Source organism: Tasmannia lanceolata, unplaced genomic scaffold, assembly GCF_043159265.1.
Source record: "Tasmannia lanceolata isolate RefF3 unplaced genomic scaffold, GAP_Taslan_0.1 ptg000012l, whole genome shotgun sequence".
NCBI lineage: Eukaryota > Viridiplantae > Streptophyta > Magnoliopsida > Canellales > Winteraceae > Tasmannia > Tasmannia lanceolata.
Window position 1 is genome coordinate 32,224,901 of NW_027518689.1, and position 26,296 is coordinate 32,251,196.

Genomic DNA, 26,296 nt, shown 5'->3' on the forward strand with positions numbered 1-26,296 from the left:
CCCTCTTTGTCTCCCTCAACCTCAGCATGCGGATCTATTCATTTTGCATTCAAAACTAAATTCCAAACCGCCCGTTTGGATACCTCATAATTTGTATTTGGAATTGGAATTTAGTTTTGAATGCAAAAAGAATAGATTTGCCAGCTCATGTTCAGGGAGACTACTTCCTACAGGAGGGGAGAGGTTGAGGAGCAAGGAGGGTAAAGGAAACTGCAAGATCTATGGATTTCCAATTACTTATTTCTACAACATATTTGGAAATCTGATTTTTTTCCACTGTCAGTCGTTGAATTGGAAATCCAAGAATTTGATCCGGATCCAATTCACAATGCAAAAAGTAGGGCTGCAACTCGGGTCGGGTTTTGGAGAACCCAACCCTACCCGAGAAATATCTCGAGTCGGGTCGGGTCGGGTTTTTTTCCGGAAAACCCACTATTCCCAAACCCCGCCCTACCCATGATGAATCTCGGGTCGGTTCGGGTCGGGTCGGGTTTTTTCACGTTGACGCAATTTTTTAAGGAAAATTCTTGTTTGGCAAGGCAACTCAACTCATAGAAGCAGAAATTACACTCACATTACACTTGAATCAAACAATGATGTAATTACACTCACATCACACTTGAATCAAACAATGCTGTAATCAAACAATGTTGTAATTACAATCAAACAATGCTGAATCAAACACTTGAATCAACTCAACTCATAGAAGCAGAAATTACACTCACATACAGTAACAGTGGGTGCGTGGGTTTTCACTTTTAACTTTTAACTAACAATAGAAAAAAATGTACATACTATAACTTATGTAACTCGGGTCGGGTCGGGTCGGGCCCCTTCAAACCCGGCTTGACCCGAGATTCATGCGGATTTTTGAATGCTCAACCCGAAACCCATGAAACCTGAACACAACCCAAGCTATTTTCGGGTCGGGTCAATCCGGGCCGGGTAACACCCGGCTCGAGTTGCAGCCCTAGCAAAAAGAGCTGCAAATGTGAGAAATCCAAGCCAAAATATTCTCCGAATCCAAACTGGCCCTTAAGGTATTTAAAGGTTAAAATAAACTTCACCCAAGCCAAAATATTCTCCGAATCCAAACGGGCTAAGGTATTTAAAGGTTAAAATAAACTTCACTTTTTTAAGGTGTTGAGCAACCTTGGGCCACACAAGTTTTATAGATAGTTACAGACAAAGAGTGGCTATAACTATTCCCAAATTTTATTTCAAACGTCATATTCTTCAACAGTTTTTTACAATTCCCATAAAGAAACATCACATTCTTCAACTAATTATACAAATATGCAGACATAATATTTCCACTCCTTTTCTACGTTCTCCTCGGAACAATGGCCGTTCTCAAATCACGATCGTAAACGCCGGCTTCTCAGTCAAATCAACCTCTACTCCTGCAGCCTTCTTCCACTCGAACTCCCTCACCAAATTCGCCACAAAGTATTCAAGATGAAGCATTGCAAGACCCATCCCTGGGCAAATCCTCCTCTCAGCTCCAAAAGGCATCATTTTTATCTCCCTACTCCCAGTAATATCCACCTCTTCCCCCTCCAAAAACCTCTCGGGCTTAAACTCCATTGGATCCTTCCACACCTCCCCATCCCACCCCATCTCCGCCACTTTGAAATTGACAGTTGCTTTTTTGGGTATAACATACCCATTTATAGCTGTCTCCTCAGACACGGCATGTGGCAGCACGAAGTGCCCTGGCGGGTGCCGCCGGAGCCCCTCCAAGACCACAGCCTTCAAATACTTCATCTTTAACAAATCCTCTTCTTTAATTGTGTCTTCTTCCTTCACAACCCCTTTTATTTCTTCAAACAGCTTGGCTTGTATCTCCTGGTTCTTCACCTGTTGAAATATAAATGATTAAATAACACAAATCGTAGGCCATGTTCGTTTCAGATTGTGACAACCGATGGTGAGGCCCCAAACTGATTATCGGACCAAAAAATCTAAATCCTAAACAACTTAAGCTTTTAAGCATTTGGAGTAACTGGTTGTTTCACATTGTATGTGAGCTATCGGAGCTACTGTCTCAAGCATGTACTGGGTTCAAAACCCAATAAATCCTTGATATTAAAAATCCAAGTGTATGCCCACCCAAAAGGAAATGAGTGTTTACATATAAGGCCATGTCATAGCCAAGAATTTTTTAAGAGAGAGATTAGACATGGTAGGATTAGGAAAAAGCTGACCCTATTTTAGTAGTGTTTTTTGTTTTCTGATTTTTAGCCACTTCACACCCTAACATCTCTCTCACCACTCGGATAAACTTACTCAAAATAGGATAAACTTTTTTCTGATTTTTAGCCTAAATGATTAAATAACAAAACTCTAATAGCTTAAGCTTTTGGAATAACTAGGAAAAGTGCACGTGCGTTGCACGTTTGACCCAAGACCTTAAGTATAATACCATTTTAAAAAAACATGAGAGTACAAGTATATTATTCTTCTGATTTCATTGGACCCACAATGTACCACTTCATTGCCATGTGCTTCTTACCATATTTCTCTCTGTATAGAAATGTTGAGGATGCAATATCATGGTTAAAAAACACAATTGAGTTCAAGCATTACAATCATTATGATAGATAGATACATTCATAAGATGTTGTTACATTACAATCATTATGATAGATAGATACATTCATAAGATGTTGCTAAATTACAATCATTATGTTAGGTAGGAAACAACTTACAAAATTACCTAGGAGGAGATTATGAAGTGAAAATAACAGAAATTTAAGACCAATGTCATTAGGAAAGTTTGGAAAGGGGAAATGGAAATTCAGCTAAGATTAGACAAGCAACATGGTGGATCTTCCCAATAAGTCTATTTCCTTGAAGCTAACTTGGAACCCATGAGAGAGGGAGATCCAAAACTCAAAATAGACAAAATATGAATCACTAAACCTACAGTTCTAGCAGATCAATTGTCTTCAGTCACATAATCAGCAAGGTTGAGTCCACAACTTTACTTTAAGCTAGCAACATACAACAAACAACATCAACTGCTAGAGATAAGGGTTGATGAGAGCAACGGAAAGTGCTGGACAGACACTGGAACAATGCGGAATTGAGTTTCTCATTACATTACAATCATTATGATAGATAGATACATTCATAAGATGTTGCTAAATTACAATCATCATGTTAGGTAGGAAACAACTTACAAAATTACCTAGGAGGAGATTATGAAGTGAAAATAACAGAAATTTAAGGCCAATGTCATTAGGAAAGTTTGGAAAGGGGAAATGGAAATTCAGCTAAGATTAGACAAGCAACATGGTGGATCTTCCCAATAAGTCTATTTCCTTGAAGCTAACTTGGAACCCATGAGAGAGGGAGATCCAAAACTCAAAATAGACAAAATATGGATCACTAAACCTACAGTTCTAGCAGATCAATTGTCTTGAGTCACATAATCAGCAAGGTTGAGTCCACAACTTTACTTTAAGCTAGCAACATACAACAAACAACATCAACTGCTAGAGATAAGGGTTGATGAGAGCAACGGAAAGTGCTGGACAGACACTGGAACAATGCGGAATTGAGTTTCTCGTCCGTTGGACCTGACCTATAGTTAGGGGGCCATACATACCAAAAGGTTAGAAGAAGGAATGCACATATAAGATTATATAACCAACCCACCCAGCTGCACGTCTTGCCCAGTGGAAGGAATTGATTGGCGAAGTTTGAAATGGGTCTTGCATGGGGCACCATTGTCCCTCTCATTTGTTTCACTGCCTTCTCTTCTTCCATCTGCAAAACATAGCTTCAAAATAAACTAAAAAAATAAAGCAAAAGACAGAAGTGTTTTTTTTTGTTCCAACACAATCTAGCAGTTGCAAAGCAACACACGGTGAAACTGAGATATGGGCCTAAGCGGCCTAGCAGAAAGAATAACTAATTGACTACATGCATGTTTGTTGAAAATGCATATATATAACACACATGTTACAAGTAATAAATACCATTTTTGCAATCCATCATCTTGTACCTCTTATACATCATTTTTTTCTCCTTGATCTGCACAAAAATGTAGGTTGTAAAATTGGACAGCCATTGCAGCCACATACAACCATTTTTTGAGGATATTATATTCAAAGCAACCATATTTACATATAAACCATATTCAAAACAACCATATTTACATATAAACCATATTCAAAGCAACAATATTTACATATAGACCGTATTTAAAGCAACCATATTTACATACAAACAGAGTTCAATTTTTAAAATATGCAAATTTAAGTCATCGTTTGTTCTGGAGAAAAAGTTTGATTATATCAAAAAACACTTGTAAGTTCGTCATCCTCCTTTGCCTCCACCTAATTTTGCATATCCTGAAATAAATTAGTTGAAAATAATAAATGATTTGTACAAATAAGAACTTAAAGACAAATAATAAGAATTAGGGACAAAAAGTTACTTTCCGTCAAAAAAGATTCGTAATCTTCATGTGCCATTGAGTTCATTTCAACTTTGATACCCTGGAATCCATCATTTGAAAATGGTAAATCAATTGTAGGAGTGAATATTGCCAAAAAATAATATGAAAGAGTTGAAGTTTTAATGATTTGCAAAAAGAAATGGATGAGCTACAAACTAATACAATCTAGTTATCTGGCAGAAGTGCAGCTATTTCTGCTGGAGGCTTTTTCCACTCTTCATCATCTATTTCTTCAATGTCAACACACGTGTATTGCCGTGAAGATTCATCCTTAACTTGTCTTTCCGAAATCTTTATGGTAAAAGCATATGACGTCCACAAGCATTTCTCTACACGATTAATGAAGTTGATACTGTCTGTTTCCTAAATTAACAAGGAGACAGAGTATTTAAAAATAATATTTTAAAAAAAAATTAATGGCAAGTTATATAAAGTTCACCTTCATTTTTTTCAGCTCATGTGCTTCACAGCCTAATATTTTTTCCACCTGTTTATCAAATACACTTATCCAAAATGTCCCAGTTTTATCTCCAATCTTTATCCTCAGTAAATATCTGTTGAAAGAAATTTTGTGAGCAAAATAATTATATTTTCAAATTATAATAAAGGGTAAACGCTACCTACCGATCAGTAACCTCAAACTTTTTTGCAAAACAATGTTCACATTTTTCTGCATTAATAAATTTTTCCAATTTCTTTTTGCAAACCGTGCATGCTGGATACCATGGATCTTGTCTATTGTTGATTTCAATAATCCAGGCGTGTACTTTGTAGAGTTGGACCTGAAGTAATGAGACAACAGCTTATAGCCTAAAATGCTGATTTTGAATCATAATTTTCATACACGGTAATACTGACATTGTAAAGTATATTGTAATACCTGTTTATCAAGCAGTGTACCATTAATAATTGCATTGATGTTGGTTGGAGTAGAAGCCCTACGTATCGATGGTATCTGACTTTTTTGTTGTTCTTTGTGCATCTCAACTAATAACGGATGAGTGCTTGCCCTGTTAGAGAATATAGAGTTAGTTATAGTCTTTAAAGTTTTTTTCTTCAAATTTAAGCAATATTTAAAAATGAATAAATAATATTACCATTCTTTTAAGACTTTAGCTTCTTGTATTTCTGAATCTATCTGTATGATTGTATCTCCAGTTGTGCAAAGGGATGTTCCTATATTTCAAATGAAGAAGATAAATCTAAAAAATAAAGCTATTTGATATAGTCATAAATATAAGCTTAAATATGGATAAAAATGCAATGAAAAATACAAACACACACAGACACACATATAGGACATACATAATATTTACCTTGAAATTGTTGAACCTTAATAGACGTCATAATTACAACTGGATTTTCATCTACTTTCTCAGCTATAATTTCTCCTTCCTCAGTTGCCAATCCTCCCCATAACGTTAATTGCATAGGCAATGTGCTTCTACAATGATTAGAGAGATTAATATATTTGGTGAGATTAATATAAATAATGACATACATACCCTGAGTCAATGATCTGAAGTTGTCGTCGAGTAGTTGTTGTCCCATCTCTCTTCCGAGTTGTATTTAATGGTGGACCCATGCTGACCACAATTACAATGATGTCTGTAGAAATAAAACATCGAAGCATATGTCAAATAATTTATTTAAATAATATCCTATTAAATATCTATGAATATGCTCACCTATATAATTGTTCGTTCCAAGATATTTCTCAGCCATCTTCAAGGGTACAAACTTATAGTTGACTGTCTCAGTAATTTGTTGTTCACTTTCAGCTTCTCTTACAATGGTGTGCTTGTTGAAAATGATTTCCTTACCAGACCCAGAATTGTAAGGAGCATTTGACATTTTCACCAAAGCATTTGAAATATAATATGTCCGCCCTATATGTAGCTTGTCGGCAAATAAATTTATAGCTTCGGTGAACAATGCAGCTCGGATTTGTGTACGCTTAAAAAAAATACCAGTAGAGAGAACGTAAGTATACAGAAATCAGAAATCATTTGTTTAGTGATAACAACAATATAAAAAATTGTAGAATAATAGCACCTTATTACTTTTTATACCTTCTCATCCATTAAAGTTATATTCATGACAGATCCATATCCTTTTTCAGTGTTAAAGAATCGAATATGTGCTTTATGTAACACAGAGCATTTTAAAGTCCATTTGAAGTCCCCAGGAATCAAGCTTGCTACAGAGTCCTGATCAGCAAGACGATTGCTTTTGTCCTTATCCATATTCAATATCTATCTGTATCACATTAGTAGTTTCTTCCAAATTAATACACTTATAATATAAATAAAATACATGAAATATGTGTGGGGAGAAAATTTACCTTGTAATACGTAATATATCAACCACGAGAAAGAATAACTCTATTGCTTCCAAATACACATCATTTATAAAATATTTCTTTGTAAACAATATTTTTAGTATATGTGGATAGTCTTGATACGTCTTTTGTTGGCTTTACCAACACTTTAGTTGTATGCTTTGATACGCCTCTAGATAACGCGACATACAGCTGGCCATGAGAAAAAACTGGCTCTGGTAAGTATACTCCGACATGGTGAATGGTTTGGCCCTGATCTTTGTTGATCGTCATTGCAAATGCAAGCCGTATAGGAAACTGTTTTCGTTTAAATCGAAAAGGATAAGTTTCATCTTCAGCTGGACATAAAGGTATCCTGGGCAGCAAGACCTTTGTTCCCTTGTGGTTTCCAGAAGAAATTTCAGCAAATATCACATTCGGCTTAAAGCTTAAGCATGCTAACTTCGTACCATTGCAGAGTCCATTCTTTGGATCTAAGTTCCTCAATAACATAATTGGACAATATGTTTTCAATTCCAATTTGTGTGGAGGCAATCCATTTGGAGTAAGTGAGTTGAGAAATTCTTCTGGGTAATAAGTATGTGTATCATTGTAGACACCCCCATTTTGCTCTGCCTTAATCGATAAATAAATTAGGGTTTCGCTGTCAGTCCGTCAGTGTTTTCCATTCCCGTGTCCGCTTGTTTTCTCAATCTTTTCGGTTATTTCTGTCATGTTTTGCGTCGTCCTGATAATTGTTGAGAGTGATTATTCACGAGAATCCGAGCCAGAGAGAATTTGGACCCGTCGGTGGGCCCGCATTGAGCATTTGCTTAAATTTGGATTAACATGATGGGCCCCCCACTAAGAGCAATGATGGTAGCTCTCCACTAAGAAAGACAACATGATGGGCCCTCCACTAAGAGCAATGATGGTAGCTCTCCACTAAGAAATACAACATGATGAGCTCTCCACTAAGAGCAATGATGGTAGCTCTCCACTAAGAGCAATGAGGGGCCCTCCACTAAGAGCAATGATGGTAGCTCTCCACTAAGAAAGACAACATGATGAGCTCTCCACTAAGAGCAATGATGGTAGCTCTCCACTAAGAGCAATGATGGGCTCTCCACTAAGAGCAATGATGGTAGCTCTCCACTAAGAGCAATGATGGGTTCTCCACTAAGAAGGACAACATGATGGGCTCTCCACTAACATCTCTCTCTCTCTCTCTCTCTCTCTCTCTCTTTCTCTCCATATATATATCTTCCTTCCCATCCATATCAAGGGAGAGGAAAAAAAAAAACAGATTCTTCTTCCATTATCTCTTCCAATCACTCCCTCAATCCCTCCCTCTAATATTCTTCTTCCATTATCTCTTCCAATCACTCCCTCAATCCCTCCCTTTAATATTCTTCTTCCATTATCTCTTCCAATCACTCCCTCTATAACCCTCTTTTGTCCCACCTTGGAAACATCTATCAAGACTTCATTCTTACCTCCTACAACAGACCATTCCCTCTCACCCAAGTCTTCTTTTTTTTCTCTTAAATCTTCTAAAGGCCGAACACCCCTTTGGTCTTTGTGGACGAATTTATCTTCCAACTTGGTGGTCGGAATCAAATTGGTACCCGAAATTTTGAAGGAGACTTATTGGATCGAAGCTTGGCCGAATTCCGTCGTCTAAAAGAGGTATTTTCAAGTTGCATGCTATGTTACTTGTCATGTTTTCATTTATGCCAAATATGATTAAATTTATAAGGTTATTAGAACCCATTTAGAGTAGGATTTTGAAATCACGGGCTTGTTAGGAATTTCGGATTTATTTTGAGAAAACAATTTAACTATAATAAAATCTAGACATATGAATAAAAAGCTCGAATTTTCCATAAATTTTCAAAACCCAATTCAACACAGCCGAGTAAAATCCAATTAATCAAACCCTTTTCAATTTGATGTTCAAAACCCACTACTCCTTCAATTGACATTCGCAGCCCCCATTTACAACACTAACACTCCAATTTTGTAGCCCACTCACCCAACTTTGCAGAAAACCCACTTTCACAGCCACAAGTATAAACCCAAAAATCAGGTTTTGCACCCAAACAGTCCAATTTGGCAGCCCATGGAATCAAACTATGCAGCCCAAAGAACCTAAATTCACAAAACAAAAATCTAATTTTGCCACCGCAATACTCCTTTAACTTTTTCACCCAAAATAACCCAATCAACTTTTCCATCCAACAAAGCCCACCTTCCTAATTGATAATCACAAACTCACCTCCTCCGATTGATAACCACAACCCCTTCTCCAATTTTAGCAACAGCCCATTCCAGCCCCTTTAGATAATAACAACCCTTTAATCACAAAAAGACAAAATAATAAGACAGAACTTGGTGATGCCAATATCATTCCCGTCATAGTGCTAGTTGTTAGACTTTAAACAGATTTTTCGACCTCTAAACAACAGAATCGTGGGAAATGGTTAACTACAAAGTCGTAGATATTTTCGTGCCGTTTCCAACGAGTATTCGTGCTAGATCAGACGGCGAGCGGTTAAAAAGTTAAGTCCAAAATGGTTGCGGCACACCTTTAGGCATTTCCAGTTTAATGTTGTTGTCCTTTTGTTTGCAACACAAATTCGAACCTCTAAATCACAGATTTACAAACAATGGAGAACTACAAAGTTGTAGCCCTATAAAAGATCTTTCCACCGCATGTTCGTACGTTGAATTTGGCCAAGCGGTTAAAGAGTTACGACCGTTTTATTGGGCTGCATTTGTTAGATCTTTTAATGGTCAATGGTTTGTCTAATTTGTGCAATTGTCAAAACTTGGTTGTGTTAACGTCATTTTCCAAACCAAAATCGAAAGACATTAATCTAAAGTACATCCAACCTAAAATTACCAAAACTAAAATTCACCCATTTAAAATCCACTGATAAAAATCCGTTAAAAGCCATTAACCAAAAGACCACTAAAAACCACAAGTGAAACTAAAGCTTCCAATTAAACAACTTAAAAGACATTAAACACACTAGAATATCTCCAGATAACTAAAAGCTTAAAGAAAATTCTAAAAATTTCTACAAACCCAAAGAATTCGAGATTCCTAAAGAGCCTGTGGATTCAAAATTCCTTTAGGAACCTGTAAGCCCAATTTAGGAACACTGGTGTTGTGTCGTGTCCTAAGTTTTAGGGAGTCCTAGAGTTAGGAGTCCAGCCTCATCACGGACGCTTGCTATGAATAGCAACCGTACCATAGGTCTAGTTACACTAGTCACACAATCTTTCCCTAGGACAAGCCTAGTAAACTAGGATGTAGGCAAACCTGCATTAGTCTAAGGGATAACTTGCATTCAGATAAGAATCATATAGCATCTTTGATGAAATCCTAAGATAATAAAATCCTCAACTTGAATTAAATAACTTCTCCTAAAACTGTTGAAACAGTCAATCCCGTCTAGATCGGTGTCTTAGTCGAGTTAGGCATAAGTAGCTTAGCTTAAGTGCACCGAACTACGTCGACTCTGATCCCAGTGAGGCTTGGGTACGTAGGCAGCTTGGATGTCTGACGGCATACCACCCGCGAGTCGGCACCACAACAAATTGTGGTGTTTTATATATTAATTTTCTTGTAAATGCTTAATTAAATCACTTAGGATTTTCCATGAAATTAGAATTCGAGGAGAACTTTCACTTAGATTGAATCCAGACAAATTAAGGAATTAAGACACACATTTAGGATCCACAATGAAATTAGATCATAGGATGCATGTCACTTAGTTCGCACGTTAACATAGAGTTGAATGAGCCATTTAAAATAAATTTAAAAGAGTTAGCTTTTGGAATCGAAGACCGATTATCGGGCAGGAATGGTGCATGTGGTGGATAACTCCCCATACCTTCCATTCTCGTAACCAGGTAGCGAGTCTAGATTTCTGGTTGATTATGGGTCCTAGATCCCACATCTAGGTGGCGACTCTGTCATTCTCTTTCGTGTGGAATTCGGATTGCCTTAGTGATCCCAAGTTCACAGGAAAGATGAATTCAAATCAATATTAAAATGCACACGCCAATCGCGTGGGTACGAGAGACCAAGAGAGAGCGCGTGGCGGCTCGCGCCCCGCCCCTCTCGCGGGATCGGGTCCCACAATCATCCACAGCAGTATCATAACTGTAGTATGTAACTGCATCACCTCTACAATTTCCAATAATATTTTTATTCAAATCATCAACATACTCATTCTTTGTGGTCAATATACCTCTTTCTGCAAGGTAATCACTACCCAATATCTGCCTATCCAAATCTGGAAAAATGATGTCAATCAATTTCTTCTTATTATCTACGTTATCTTCGTACTCGATCAACATGTCAACTGGAATTTGGACAAGATTACCAGAAATTGTATCTTCATCACCGTTACCTATTCGTAATAAGTAATCACTGAATTCAGAATCATTTTTGCACGCATATTTTTGGTGAGTAGTAAAATTTCCATTTCCTTCCATAAATAAGATCTCACCAAACTTGAATTAATTGTTTCTTCCCGTGTGGCTCGTGGTACAACCGGAAGAACTTGTCGGAAATCGCCTCCGAAGACAATAACTTTACCACCGAATGGTAACAACGATTCCATAATATCTTGAAGCGCACGATCTAATGCCTCGACTGCATATTTCTTAGACATAGGTGCCTCATCCCATATAATTATGGCAGCTGCTGCCAATAATCTTGCCGTACTACTCTGTTTAGGAATCCCACATACGGTATCGACTTTAACATCAATTGGTATTTTGAATCGTGAATGTGCAGTACGACCACCTGGAATAATAGAAGCTGCAACACCAGATGTAGCTGTGGCAATAGCAATGCGACCTGATGCTCTAATTTTGGCAAGCAATGCTCTATATAAAAATGTTTTGCCTGTTCCACCAGGCCCATCAATAAAAAAAATCCCATGCTTACCATCATTGATACGCTTCATTATTATTTGAAAGGCACATTCTTGCTCAACATTCAACTGTGAAATGCCCTCCACATCTTCAGGAGTTATAATAGATTTTTCTTCAAGGATTTCTTTCAACAATGCAGCATCTGAAATGCATTTTCTTGATGGTTTCGGCAAATCATAATTTTTTAACGACTTTCCCATACTTTTGAGGATGGGATCTAGTTCATTTAATACATAGGAAGCCTTTATGCTGGTACAATTCTCTGGAATGATTCTCAAATCTTCGGCCATATGAGGTAATATTGCATCCCACAATAATCTGACATTGTTTGGTTCACAAAAGACCAAAATTGTAGCAAATAATCTTCGTAGGGATGATGGCATCGCAAAAGTTGATGCCTCTTGCAAACAAGAAAAAATGTCAGTGTCGTCCTCGAGAAGCCCATTTTTTTGTGCTGCCTCCCTAAATGTTGTGCATAAATTCTCGTTTACTATCAACAAGCAAGTAAAAGATGTAGCCCCACGAATGTGATTTAGTAGCAGCCTTAGGTAATAAGTATCACCCTCAGATGGATTTGCAGCCCGTATCCGTCCAATAGCTTTTTGGTTTTTTCTTCTGGTCCAGAAACGACCTGTTTCGTTCCAAACATAATATTCAGGGAACTCACGATAAAGATATTTTCTAGCGTCTACATCTACAATATTCATATTAAAATATTCCGTCAACATAGTACGAGTAACATGCTCCTGTTGTAGAAGTTGCGGCAGCTTCTGATTTTCCCAATAAGTAACAAATTGTTGGTTCGGCAAATGAAGCTGTAAATTTATCACTGACGGATAGATCTTACATAAATCAAACCCATATATTCTCCAAATAGCTTCAGGGGGGGATACCCATCGAGCATTTTGGAAACACTGTATTTCATCAACCGTAGTTTCCACATCAGCTTGCATGACCTGCATTGCAACTCTATCATGTCCCTTGTATATGTATTTATACAAATATTTAACTGCTTTGATACTGGAACAGATTTCAACATTTATGTGGCAGTTATACCGACCAAGCAGATAAGGATTATATGGGACAACCCATCGATTATCCAAGTATCTATTTCGGATATGCACTTGGCGACCATTGCATCTTCTACGATAAGTAGCGTAACCGTCTTTTGCCTGTGTGGTTGTCTCAGAGAATGACCATGGATAGTGAAATTTGCAGTGGCCATCTACCATACACGGCGAAGTTGTTCTCAAATTTCCACACGGGCCATGCATCATGTGTTTGGTAACCCTTTCAAACAATATAGGTTCATTATCTTCATCTGGGAGTTCGGCGCACACAATTGTATTATACTCATCAGGATTTAACATTTTACTTCCTTTTTCCATTACAAGTAATAAATGAGCATGTGGCAATCCTCTCTTTTGGAATTCAATAACATGAACATGAGCTACTATACGACCAAAAATATTTTTCTCGAATAATTGTTTCTTGAGATCTTCGAGTTTTCCTCGAAATATTCTTGCTGTCAGATCAGGTCTATTGTAAGCTTGTTCTATTGGTTTTAATTGCAACACTATCTCTTCCCATTCTGGATTACACGTCATTGTCAAAAAAAGATCAGGTTTACCGTAGCATTGCACCAAAGCCATTGAGTCCAAATACCTGCGTCTCATATCTCGAGGACCTCCAATAAACGATGCTGGTAACACTATTCTCTTCCCTACTTTGCACCCATGCGTCTCCCCGGAGGCAACACTGTCCACAATACCTTGATACAAATCTGCACGAATGGTAGTTTGATGTGTGTAAAAAAATTTAACCGTCCTGTCTCTACTTTTACGTACATATCAACTGCATATTGCTGAAATAATCGGCCACTGTGGATAACATTCCATTTATTACTATCTCTCATCTGGAACATAAAAGCATAATATTCTCGGCAAGTAACATCTTTTGTGTTGTCGCTTCTACTGGTTGATGCTGCGTAATGATTTTCCACACAGGATTAGAATTTATAATTTTCTAAAGAATAATAGTTCGAACCTGAAAAACTATTAAACATATATTTACCATTTTCATGGCATAATAATGTCTCGAATTCTGCAATATTCTCACGAGGGACACTTGATATACTATTGTTGATTTTCAATTGATTGGATCTCCTTATCCCTTTATGCCAGCCTGTTTCTCCACGTGGGAATAGTAATGGGTATTGCAATGGATCATAACACCCGAAGTAGGATTGAATTTTATAAGAATGACCAGACTGTGACTGAACAATAATATCCCTTGTCCGTAGGCCTTCATTGTGAGTTCCTTCGACCCATATCGCGGCGACTTGTGATGCAGTAGGAGCATTATACACCCGTTGATCTATACCACAATCTTTCCTTATGATGATGCTGCAGTCTTCTAAAAACTCATGATGTCTTAGACTCCTTAGAAATTGGGAATAAGGGTTCATTTCTAAAATTGATATAAGTTTATCAACAATTTCCAGAGAAAGATCAGGTATATGACGCAAACGATTATTACTTTCGTGTTCTGTATCATAAAAATATAACTGTAGAAATTTTGCACAGCCGTCAGTTGGCACCAATGAAGGAATGTAGTGGTGTAATTGCCCATGAATCTTGAAAGTATATGCACCTTTTTTCAAATTTGTAGTATTATTATCCACTTGTACACCCATTGAAGTGAAGGAAAAAATACTATTATAACCGCGAATAAGCTTTTGAAAATCTTTACAGTCTCTTCCTTCTCCAGTATACAATTGATAGAGCTCGTCCGGTATCTCATTAACATGTAAGATGACCTTTCCATTCTGACAACACAATGTTGGGGGCTCACCTCGGAATCGCTTAGCTTTACAATAAGCACAATAGATATCTTGTTGTAGCGTGTGTAGGGTGACGAATTCTGAAATCGTTTAGGTATAAATTAGTCGTACTTTTATTTCATCATATTGTTATGTCATATATGAAGTATGAGCAAGAACAAGGGTTGTACATAGTTTATATATGTAGATGCGAACCTGTCAGTACATTTTGGTTTCCCTCATCTAGGCTTTTCTTTCTTCTATATGCATCTCTCTTTTTTGCTCGCAACTCTTCCTTTTTTTCATGTGACAAGTTTGCATATCTCTCACGTTGTTTATTGCAACGATATAACCTCTCAGTAGATGTTTCTTCATGAGAAGATAGCTTCTTTCCAAAATCTTTTGTCATATTGTTTTCTGTAATTATAACTTAGCAACAAATTTAACATAATAAAATACTTTGATAAAACAAAAAAGGTGGATACATTTAAAATATAAGTCTCCATAGCGCTTTTTTTTAATTATAAAGTATCAAACAAACATTGTCTTTAAGTGAGGTGTTATTATCTCAGTCAGTAAATTAAATACACGGAGATAGCTGCTATAAATAAACAAATTTGCATGAGTAAGCAATGTGTAACAGGCAATCAGAGCATGATGAATATACTTCAGAAAAAAGAAGAAGAATATGACAGTTAAGTAAATGACAGAAACACCTAATTCAAGCCAAAATCGCCATTGTCAAACCATCCAAACTATATTATGCAGAAGGAAGAATTCGGTGTTGTAGAGTACTCCTCTAATTCCATCAAGACTACCTTTGCTTGCGTAAATCTCCAAACATATTTGACAACATAGAAGACACCATGTTTTTATTTGAAAAATAAGGGACTATAAGGGCTTACACTATATATAATCTCTTGATAGAAATCTAAATCTATGAGATTGTTTTCTTTTGTCTGAATTATTTTTCTTTTGATTCGTATGTTCTGATTTCCAAGATTTTTCTTTGTTTGCCAAGTAGAATTCTTCAACCATTGTAAAATTTTCATTGCAAGGCCCATGTGTCTCAAGGACCAGACAATCTTTGATACTCTTGAACAGAAAAACTTTGTGTGGTTTCACAATATGCCTCTTGGTTTGCCCATGTTTATAGAGCTTAGAGGGTGACTCATGACTTCAGAGAGATGTTTGGGTTGTCTAAGGTCAAACCAAGAGAATCTGTTCTTCTTCAGCTGTTGGACGAGATGGGTTAGCTACCCTGGTTTTTCATTACTTTAGATTCTCAATTCCCTGGTTTTTATTTTTCTTTAGGCGATTCTGTCCATTTCTGTTCAAGTTTTGCTTCAGAAGTTAGTCCTATTTTCTCCCAAGGTCTGTTCAATTCAAGTGGTAACACACAGTTCAGTGCACATTTGTTCTGCCTTGTTCAGCTCAGAGCACATATGTGTGTTTCAGTTCAGTTCGAACCCTCGTGAACTGGATGGGCTCTTCCAAACCTCCCGATCCTCAAAGACAATCCATCAAACCTCTTGATGCAATGCTTGCCATGAGAGAATTATAGGAGACCTCTTCACGTCAAAAGAAAATCCCTACTCCTAAATCTACTTCAGAAAATCAGAAGCAAAAACGTAAAAAAAAAAAACAGGAGTAGTCCCTCTTTGCTTAACCCCTTTCCTGAAATTTCTAAACCATCACCCCCCATGCCAACTTTCGACCTTTTCCTAGAACCTTGTTTGGGTGAGAGGTTGAAGACGACCCCTCCTAGGGGAGTTCTCGAGACTCCAGCTGCCCTTGTCAAGAGCATTAATTGTGATAACTTGTAATTCTCTATAATGCATGTAGATTCTATTCTCTCTTTATCATAACTCTAAAGAGTGTATTTGCTCTATGCCTTTATCCATGATATTCCTAGAAGAGGCATCTTGTTTCTTACAAGCAAGAAATAGGACTATTTTTTAGTTTTTCCTTCTCCTTCCAGGTTTGATCCGTTTTAAAAAAAATGGCCTACATCAAGTATACATAATTGGGCTCCAAGGGAGAGCTTGACGGAGGGAAAATTCTCTCAAGCTCTTTCAGAAATGCCATTGCTGTATCTGTTCTGCAGCTCATCAATTTGTTTGGAGGAACAATTTGCAACATCAACAACAATTTGCAATATCTGTTCTGCAGCTCATCTTGAAAGTTTTCACCTGCAAGGCCTAATATAAACACCAAAGGCTTTTGTCCTTGAACATTGGGCATGTTTAGAAACACAAAGGGAGAGGAGATCATCCTTTTGTTGCTGCTTCTTCGTATCATGTCTTTCAGATGAACTTATTTTCTTACCAAATATCATCTCGTCCAAATCATTCACGATGCCTGTCATCTTTGTTGCGCTCCCGAGGCATCATGTTCACTCCTCCGATAAAATCACATCTCACTTCAAAATGCATTGAATGTAACATTAATTACAATCGATAACTCCCCTCTGTTCCATGTACCACCTTCCTTGAAATCAGTTTTACCTCTGCTCGGTTATAATGTTTGAGAGTCCTTAAGATATAGCTCATCCAGATATTGGTTCGCCAGATCAATGGTTCAATAGCTATTCATCATTGCCAAGTGTATGGTGGAGAGTGAAACATGAGGTGGAATTGACAAGTATCAGAAGTACTTTCCAATTATCTAATTTCATGCAGTTTTGGCCTTTGTTAGGTGGAAATAAACAAACAAGGAGACACCCCAAAAGCACACATGGAATGATCCTAAAACGGGTAACACCTTCTCCAATGCATTCATTTCTAAAGCGTGTGCTCATGTATAACTTTTTGCTTGGCAAAGCTCGAGAACAAAAAAAAAATCTATGTTCTAACCATTGGAGCATAGAACTTGAATACTTTCTTGTGCCCAGAATTCATCTAGGAAACCAGGACGGCACCTTAAATTTTATTAATAAGAAAAAGGGCAGTGATAAATTGACTCCCGTATATCTTAAATCGACCCCGTATAGAGCAGTGCTTAGAGAGAGAGAGAGAGATAGGGTCGACTTAAGATACTAAGAGGTCGATTTATCACAGCCCTAAGAAAAATTAGTTATAAAATAGTACCTTGCCTAACCCAACAAGAATCAAGAAGAGGTGTGAAAGCAGTCTCTGTGTTTTGTGTGTACAGAGATTGTTAGCGACCGGTGCCTCCATACAAAAATGTCTTCCATGTCGGTAGTCGCTCAGATTTCTCCTCCGATCTCACCCAAATTATCACCGATTCCGACTCGGACGATCCGATTCTCGCGAGTTCCAACTCAGACTCGGTCTTAAAATATCTCTCCTCATTTTTTTCTTTGTTACTGAGGGTTTTCTAGAGGCTTATGTTTGGGTTCTGCATTAAAGACTCTTCGCCCTGTTTGGATTGTAAGAAAAACATTTCTTGCAAAAAGGACAATTTAGAGGAGAATAATATGATTATGGTTAATTTACAGGGATATCATCATAAATTGAAGGTAAAAATTGAATAAGGTTGGTTCATTTTATCTTTTTTTTCGTGTTAAAAAAAGTAGGAACTTTTAGCAATCTATATGTGAACCACAAGGAACAGGGACTCCATAACAGAACCTACTATAGCTGCATTGTGACTGTGTTCAATTCAAATTCCTTGAGATTTTTTGTAGAGAACACATGATCGAGTCTAACTAATGGATTCAAGACACCATATATAATGTACAAGCAGAGAGGTTCATCTCGGATTTAATATTAGTAAAAATGCATTGTGTTTCTGAGTATTATAGGTTCCATCTGTTATGCTACTTCACATAATCCTTATGTATTAGAAGAACAATTCAAAATGGGTAAGCACATATCATGATTTGTAATGGTGCAAAGCTACATCATAATCAAGGAACTGTTAACGGCCTACATGAATAAAGGAAGTACTGAAAGGATATGCACCAAACCAAAATTCAAATTCAATCTCTTTATCGAGCCAAAAACAAAATTGAAAGTCAAGTACCTCGTAGAGGCACATTGAACAAGTAGTTTTGATGGATTTTCAAAAAAAGGAATCAGAGATCTCTCTAAAGCTTTCTGTAACTACAACGAAAATAAAAGGAAATAAATTTATTCAGTGGATTAACAATATTTATTATTTTTATTAAGAAAGTATGTTCAAAAAATTAAAAAGTTGAACAATTGTGAGAGCCAACATGAAATACATACTAAAAGCAAGTGTAACTACATTTGCATGCCCTAAAATTGGTCATTTCTTCAATGATTCAATATTTGTCGATAGTTCTTCCCGCTCGACTGATAAAACAGATGTTCTATGTTAGAAATAAATGGTTTGTGATTAAGTAAAATTTTCATGTTGGTTTCAATTTTGGCATGCTTGGGAGTCAATCAATGATTTTTCTTTTCTTTTCTTTAGATTGAAAGAGTTAAAGCATTGGTAGACTTTTCTGTTCCCTTGCTGTTTACATTGGTTCTGCTCCCCGTTTGGCTACAATTAGGAGGGTTTTCTACATGCTTATGTGTGGGTTTTGGGAAGAATTTTCTGTTCAGGATTTACTCTGCCTTTTATCAATTCTCTCCATCTTGGTCCTCCGTATACACATTATTGACAACAGGTTACAGTAAAAATTTAAAAATGCCCTCTATCCTGCCATGTGTAATTTTTATCAACCTTAGATTCCCTAATTCTTGGGTAAATGTCACCGCTTCCGTCCGATTACTTAAGCTATTTTAGTGTTTTTATCTTCCAAGCTACCCTTACATAAACGTCCAAAAAGTAACCACCTTAAACAAAATAAGAGGGAGTACATCGTGGACTTGTAAAAGTGGAAGAAATTCAAAAAGACAAAAAGATTGTTCCTTCCATTAAAAAAAACGGGGGACTATCTAGAACATCTATTGAGCATCTACAATATCGAAGTTGTCATCCACAACCTCGCCTGGAACCAATGGTAGGCGTGTTGGAGGCCTCAACACACTTGTCACCTCATCTTCTGAATCAAGGGTTTCTTCTTTTTTAACATCCTGTAAGTTCCCATCCTCTAAGATGACAGTGTCGAGCCCACTTATGACCTCCCTATAGTATTCTAAGGAAAGAGAGATGGGCTCCTCTTCTTCTACTTCCTCCATTGGCTCCTCTTCTTCTACTTCCTCCATTGGCTCCTCTTCTTCTACTTCCTCCATTGGCTCGTCTTCTTGGACCTCCTCCGGCTCGTCTTCTTCGACCTCCTCTGGCTCTTCTTCTTCGACCTCCTTTGGCTCCTCTTCTTCCTCATCTTCTGGCTCTTCTTCTTCCACCTCCTCTGGATTCTCTTCATCTGACTGTCCTAACAACCATGTTCTATACTGCACGGCAGTCATCCGAGCACTTCCTGTACATGTTTTTCTAGCTGTCTGCTTAATGCGCACCATTGAAACTGCAATGTGGGTGACACTGATGTTAATTAAATTTCTATTTGAACAATATTTCTAAACAATATTTCTGAACCATTGTCTTAGGAAAAAGTAGGTACGACGAGTCTCAGATGAAAGGCGTATGTTTAAAAACCCAAACCATTTATAGAATTAGTAATTGCGATCCATGTAGACTTTTTCTTCCTTTCGTTTATTTGCTCTTCAAGAATGTGACAACGGATTAGGTGCCTTCCCATAGAGTACCACATCTGGAAGGAAGTTTAATCTTTCCTTTATTCTTTCTTTACATTTGATCAATTTACTCAAACCAATGACTCCCACTTGCATATTGATCTTTGGACTGATATGTGGTTTCAAGTCAGCCCACTACAAAGAGAGTTCATTTAATGTCTCCCAAGGCATTTCATTCTTTCATGGAGGGCTGAGAGTGGTTCCTATTGTTGGTATTTTTCTAAATGGAGAAGTTAGTCCAATAAGATAGGCTCTATCAAATTTTGGTAAGCATAGCTCCTCACCATATCTTTTTTGTAAGAGAATACTCAATTCATATGTACATTTTCAATGAGTGCTGGAGATGGTGTATAGATACTTAATAACAAGAAGATGAAAAAGCAGATTAGGAAGATAAAAGCTGAAAATTCAGCTTACAAAACCTAGCAGACCTTGAGGCTAACTCCATCTCTGAGTCTTCTCTATACTCAGATCTAAAAGATGCAAGGAGTTTTGGAGCAGGATTGGTAGCTTTCCAGTAAGAAAATAGACACCCAAGGAGGTTGACAGCAAAGTTGAGCATGCTTCCAAACTCAAGAAAAGGGTGACTAAGGAGCATAATTTGAGCTTGAATCATCTTAGATCTGCGGCCAAAGCTATCCTTGAGTGGTCTTCTTGAAGAGATCTATCACATCTGTGAAGAACTTGCCATGATCAGTACCTATTCTAATAGCAAAACCTACAAGGGTGTGAATCCATTACTTGTTGCCATGACATGGGGGTTCCTTCTTTAGACTGTATTTACTATTGAATTTTCAACAGATTTTCAAGAATTCAAGGAAGGAGCTTGAGATTCACCCAACGAGTCTTCAACATCTCAAGCTATTGCTTTGCTCAGGGAGCTACAGAAATTTGTGGGATTTCATCAGAATTGTGAAAAAAACCTCCTATTCCTCCCTGTAACTGACTATCTAAATTTTCATTCAATAGCACTCTATATCTCTGTTAGATCTGGCAAGAAAATATAGAGATAGGATTGAATTTTGCAGGACAAGATTCAGGAATGCACCGGTCACGGTCCATCCAAGTTACCTGTAGTCGTGAATGTTGTTTTTACTACCTGATCTGATATTTGGAAACAACTTGTGCAACCTGGAAACATCTGTCTTTGAATTCAAAAGGGATTCGTTAGTTCATAGTTCTGAATGTTGATCTCCCAGTTTCTGCATTAAAAACTCTTCGCCCTGTTTGGATTGTAAGAAAAACATTTCTTGCAAAAAGGTTTTTCTTGAATTTATTTTCTTTCCACAATTTAGAGGAGAATAATATGATTATGGTTAATTTACAGGGATATCATCATAAATTGAAGGTAAAAATTGAATAAGGTTGGTTCATTTTATCTTTTTTTTCGTGTTAAAAAAAGTAGGAACTTTTAGCAATCTATATGTGGACCACAAGGAACAGGGACTCCATAACAGAACCTACTATAGCTGCATTGTGACTGTGTTCAATTCAAATTCCTTGAGATTTTTTGTAGAGAACACATGATCGAGTCTAACTAATGGATTCAAGACACCATATATAATGTACAAACAGAGAGGTTCATCTCGGATTTAATATTAGTAAAAATGCATTGTGTTTCTGAGTATTATAGGTTCCATCTGTTATGCTACTTCACATAATCCTTATGTATTAGAAGAACAATTCAAAATGGGTAAGCACATATCATGATTTGTAAGGTGCAAAGCTACATAATAATCAAGGAACTGTTAACGGCCTACATGAATAAAGGAAGTACTGAAAGGATATGCACCAAACCAAAATTCAAATTCAAGCTCTTTATCGAGCCAAAAACAAAATTGAAAGTCAAGTACCTCGTAGAGGCACATTGAACAAGTAGTTTTGATGGATTTTCAAAAAAAGGAATCAGAGATCTCTCTAAAGCTTTCTGTAACTACAACGAAAATAAAACGAAATAAATTTATTCAGTGGATTAACAATATTTATTATTTTTATTAAGAAAGTATGTTCAAAAAATTAAAAAGTTGAACAATTGTGAGAGCCAACATGAAATACATACTAAAAGCAAGTGTAACTACATTTGCATGCCCTAAAATTGGTCATTTCTTCAATGATTCAATATATGTCGATAGTTCTTCCCTCTCGACTGATAAAACAGATGTTCTATGTTAGAAATAAATGGTTTGTGATTAAGTAAAATTAGTTCAGGTTGGTTTCAATTTTGGCATGCTTGGGAGTCAATCAATGATTTTTCTTTTCTTTTTCTTTAGATTGAAAGAGTTAAAGCATTGGTAGACATTTCTGTTACCTTGAAGAGAAGGTATCGAAAGACAAACCAACCAGTGTATCCAAGCCCAACTAACTCCAGAATCTTTGGAAGCTGGTAAGAACCAACCATTAAAAACAAGTTTACCAAAACAATCCAACCCAATGGGCATTTCTTCCAGAAATTACAACAACCTAACGGCCAATAAAAATCCCAAATTACCGAAATTTAAAACCTTGGTTTCTGCTTTCAAAATAAGCAAATAAAAAAAATAAAACCAGACTTTACCTAAATCTGCAGAAGAAATGAAGGAAATGAGAAGTGCAGGTAGAAGAGAATGGTTTTGGACAATTTAATATAAATAGAAATTACATACCAGGATTTCTTGCTTGACCAGGGTTTCTTGCTTGAAAGGAGATTCACTCAGAAGGGAAACGTCCTGCATGAAGCCCCATATGCAGAGAAGCCCACGCGGCATTTTTTTTGCCCAAAAGGAGGATCGATTGAAGCAAGTGTACATTTGGAAGAAGCAAGTGTCGAGAGAGATAGGGTATTTTAGGAAAAAATGGAGGAGAGGTAGATGAAGACTGTGCAGAGAAGCCCACGCGGCATTTTTTTTGCCCAAAAGGAGGGGAGGAGAGGTAGATGAAGATTCCTGGTCGTTTCTTCTTCTTCGATTATGGCGGATATACCTATGAATCAAATGACTTAGATGCCCTTGTAAAATTGGCAGAATTCCTGTGTGCAGTATAGTTTATAAAAGGAGATTAAGGGGTATAACATTAAGGGATACAAGTGGAAATATGAAGGGCATATGAAGGGCAAACAATCAACAAATTTGCCTCACGTGAGTTTTTTGGACATATATGGAGGGGCAAATAAGGAGGCTGATATGCCGATAATGGGCTGAAAATTTGGGACCTATTTGGAAGTTCAACAAAAAGAAACGGCAGGATGCATAGGGAATTTTCACTAAAGTTGGTTGACGAATTTTCCTTCGTTTACGCTTTTAGAATAGTAAGGATTAGTGGTTTCAAATTACCAGATTGGCCATAATCCACTGCAACGCTGTTGAAGTTGTATCAGTCCCCCCATTTAGAAACTCCGAAAAGAGGGTTACAATCTCTTCTTCCGTAAGTTTCCTTCCCCCATCTTCCGGTAGCTCCAAATCCAAAAGAGAATTAACATACGAGAAGCAGAAAAAGTCACCCTCACTGTCATCGTCCAGCTTTTGTTTCTTTTGATTTTCTCTACGCGCTCTTATCAGAGGAACAAGTTGTTCTTCCTGATTCCGACGAATTTCCACTAGCTCATTCCACCTCTTCCGGAATAAGAATTTCCCGAAGTTAGGAAACAACACCAACACATTGAATCTAGAAAAACCCAACAACAAACTCTGGTGTGCCTTTTCGATTTTTATAACCAAATCCTCATCAAGTTTCTGGCCAAAACACATCAATAAGAGCAAACAGAACATCACGTATTGGAAACCCTCAAGAGCAGAAATCGTTCCATCACCTGATTCGGTTCTGAACTTTTGTATTAACAGTCGACATAAGGGGGACAAATAAAAGGCATAATATCAGAGGGGTCAAGTGTTTGTTGAAAATGACCGAAGGGGGTCAAAATTTGGTTTTGAAAATTTTGGGTGACGAGAATGCCCCTCTGGCAGAAACCGAGTGAAATGACATAGAGAAATAAAAAAAGCTTTTAAGTTTTCCCTCTTCTCTCTTCCCTCTTCTCTCCTCTCGTCGGCGATCTCGACCATCTGTTTTTCGTCCTCTCCTCCGGCGATCTCTACGGCAATCACTCCGGCGATCTCGACGACGATCTCGACCAAGGGGAAGCACGTATCAAACCTCGCATTTGAAGGAAACCCTACCTGGTACGTCGTTTTCTTCCCTTACTTTATTCAATCTCATTTTTATTTACTTTTTAAAAGGAAAATGAGGTTGAGAGAGATGCAAACGGGGGGGGGGGGGGGGGAATCATGCAATATGTTTTTAATTTTTTTCAGTTCATATACATGTCAGTTACTGCATTTCCTCCTACAGAGTAAAATAGTTGTAAATGCTTGTAAATGTTGTTTATTGCTGCTAGGGTTTTATGTTTGACATTAATTTGTGAAATGGAGAAACGTTCTACTGTTTATTTATTCTAGAGTTTTATTATGTACATTAATTTGTGAAATGGAGAGATGGGATTTCATTTCATATATGTGTATCCACCTACAGAGTAAAATAGAGTTGCATGCTACAGTATTTGTTGATGCTAGGGTTTAATTTTTTACGTTAATTTGTGGAATGGAGAAATGCGATTTCGTTTCATGTACATATGTTAATGCTAGGCTTTTAATTTTACAATTTGTGGAGTGGAGAAATGGGATTTCAAAAACACCTTCTTGATAACCATGTAGAGCTCCCCTATATTGGCCTTGAAAACCCTCTTTTAGTACAAGTAACCCCACCTAGGTAGCTGGAAACCCTTTTCTGTGAACTGGGGGACCATGTTGGGCAGTTGATGGCCCCTCTATGGCGACTTATTCTAGGATTTGATGGACCCTCCAAGGGTACTTCTCCTACCCCATTTGAGGGCCCATAAGCCCTTCTCTAATATCATGCATAGCTCCCCTCTGTTGCCCTTGAGAAGCCTCCCTTAGGTACTAATAACCCCTTTTTGTGGCTGAAAACCCATGCCTTTGAACTTCAGGACCTTCTTCTGGATTTGATGGACCCTCCGAGGGTACTTCTCCTACCCCATTTGAGGGCCCATAATCCCTTCTCTAATACCATGCATAGCTCCCCTCTGTTGCCCTTCAGAAGCCTCCCTTAGGTACTAATAACCCCTTTTTGTAGCTGAAAACCCATGCCTTTGAACTTGAGGACCTTCTTCTGGATTTGATGGACCCTCCGAGGGTACTTCTCCTACCCCATTAGAGGGTCCATAATCCATTTTCTAATACTATGCATAGCTCCCCTCTATTGCCCTTGAGAAGCCTCCCTTTGGTACTAATAACCCTTTGTTTGTAGCTGAAAACCCATGCCTTTGAACTTCAGGACCTTCTTTTGGATTTGATGGACCCTCCAAGGGTACTTCTCCTACCCCATTTGAGGGCCCATAATCCCTTCTCTAATACCATGCATAGCTCCACTCTGTTGCCCTTGAGAAACCTCCCTTAGGTACTAATAACCCCTTTTTTGTAGCTGAAAACCCATGCCTTTGAACTTCAGGACCTTCTTCTGGATTTGATGGACTCTCTGAGGGTACTTCTCCTACCCCATTTGAGGGCCCATAATCCCTTCTCTAATACCATGCATAGCTCCCCTCTGTTGCCCTTGAGAAGCCTCCCTTAGGTACTAATAACCCCTTTTTGTAGCTGAAAACCCATGCCTTTGAACTTCAGGACCTTCTTCTGGATTTGATGGACCCTCCGAGGGTACTTCTCCTACCCCATTTGAGGGCCCATAATCCCTTCTCTAATACCATGCATAGCTCCCCTCTGTTGCCCTTCAGAAGCCTCCCTTAGGTACTAATAACCCCTTTTTGTAGCTGAAAACCCATGCCTTTGAACTTCAGGACCTTCTTCTGGATTTGATGGACCCTCCGAGGGTACTTCTCCTACCCCATTTGAGGGCCCATAATCCCTTCTCTAATACCATCCATAGCTCACCTCTGTTGCCCTTGAGAAGCCCCCCTTACGTACTAATAACCCCTTTTTGTAGCTGAAAACCCATGCCTTTGAACTTCAGGACCTTCTTCTGGATTTGATGGATGCTCCGAGGGTACTTCTCCTACCCCATTTGAGGGCCCATAATCCCTTCTCTAATACCATGCATAG

At 37.8% G+C, this 26,296-nt stretch overlaps 1 protein-coding gene and 1 pseudogene across 11 annotated transcripts; both read right to left on the reverse strand.

The window, feature by feature from the left end:
* Positions 1–1,353: 1,353 nt before the first annotated feature.
* LOC143888734 (cytochrome P450 89A2 pseudogene) lies at positions 1,354–3,774 on the reverse strand (annotated as a pseudogene).
* Positions 3,775–4,109: 335 nt separating this feature from the next.
* On the reverse strand, positions 4,110–24,356 carry LOC143887865 (replication protein A 70 kDa DNA-binding subunit D-like). 11 transcript variants are annotated; one of them, XM_077392095.1, is made up of 13 exons: positions 22,835–23,474; positions 22,501–22,572; positions 6,541–6,727; positions 6,157–6,424; positions 5,974–6,076; positions 5,785–5,912; positions 5,566–5,644; positions 5,349–5,478; positions 5,093–5,250; positions 4,908–5,022; positions 4,631–4,831; positions 4,448–4,508; positions 4,110–4,361 (listed from the first exon to the last, which is right to left on the reverse strand). In XM_077392095.1, the coding sequence occupies exons 3-11, from the start codon at positions 6,712–6,714 to the stop codon at positions 4,634–4,636; spliced, it is 1,353 nt and encodes a 450-aa protein (XP_077248210.1). In that variant the 5' UTR covers positions 6,715–6,727; positions 22,501–22,572; positions 22,835–23,474; the 3' UTR covers positions 4,110–4,361; positions 4,448–4,508; positions 4,631–4,633. The 11 variants fall into 11 exon arrangements, with proteins under 11 accessions (XP_077248210.1, XP_077248207.1, XP_077248206.1 ...); XM_077392092.1 differs by lacking the exons at positions 6,541–6,727; positions 22,835–23,474 and adding an exon at positions 23,501–24,356 and having other exon boundaries at positions 4,625–4,831; XM_077392091.1 differs by lacking the exons at positions 6,541–6,727; positions 22,835–23,474 and adding an exon at positions 23,501–24,352.
* Between the last annotated feature and the right edge of the window lie 1,940 nt (positions 24,357–26,296).

Coding starts and splice junctions, on each gene's coding strand:
- LOC143887865 (XM_077392092.1), bottom strand. CDS start 23,935: ATGTTCTGTTTGCTCTTATTGATGTGTTTTGGCCAGAAACTTGATGAG. Junction 6,077..6,156: donor TGGAACGAACAATTATATAG/GTGAGCATATTC, acceptor TTATTTCTACAG/ACATCATTGTAATTGTGGTC. Junction 5,479..5,565: donor GCTAAAGTCTTAAAAGAATG/GTAATATTATTT, acceptor ATTCTCTAACAG/GGCAAGCACTCATCCGTTAT.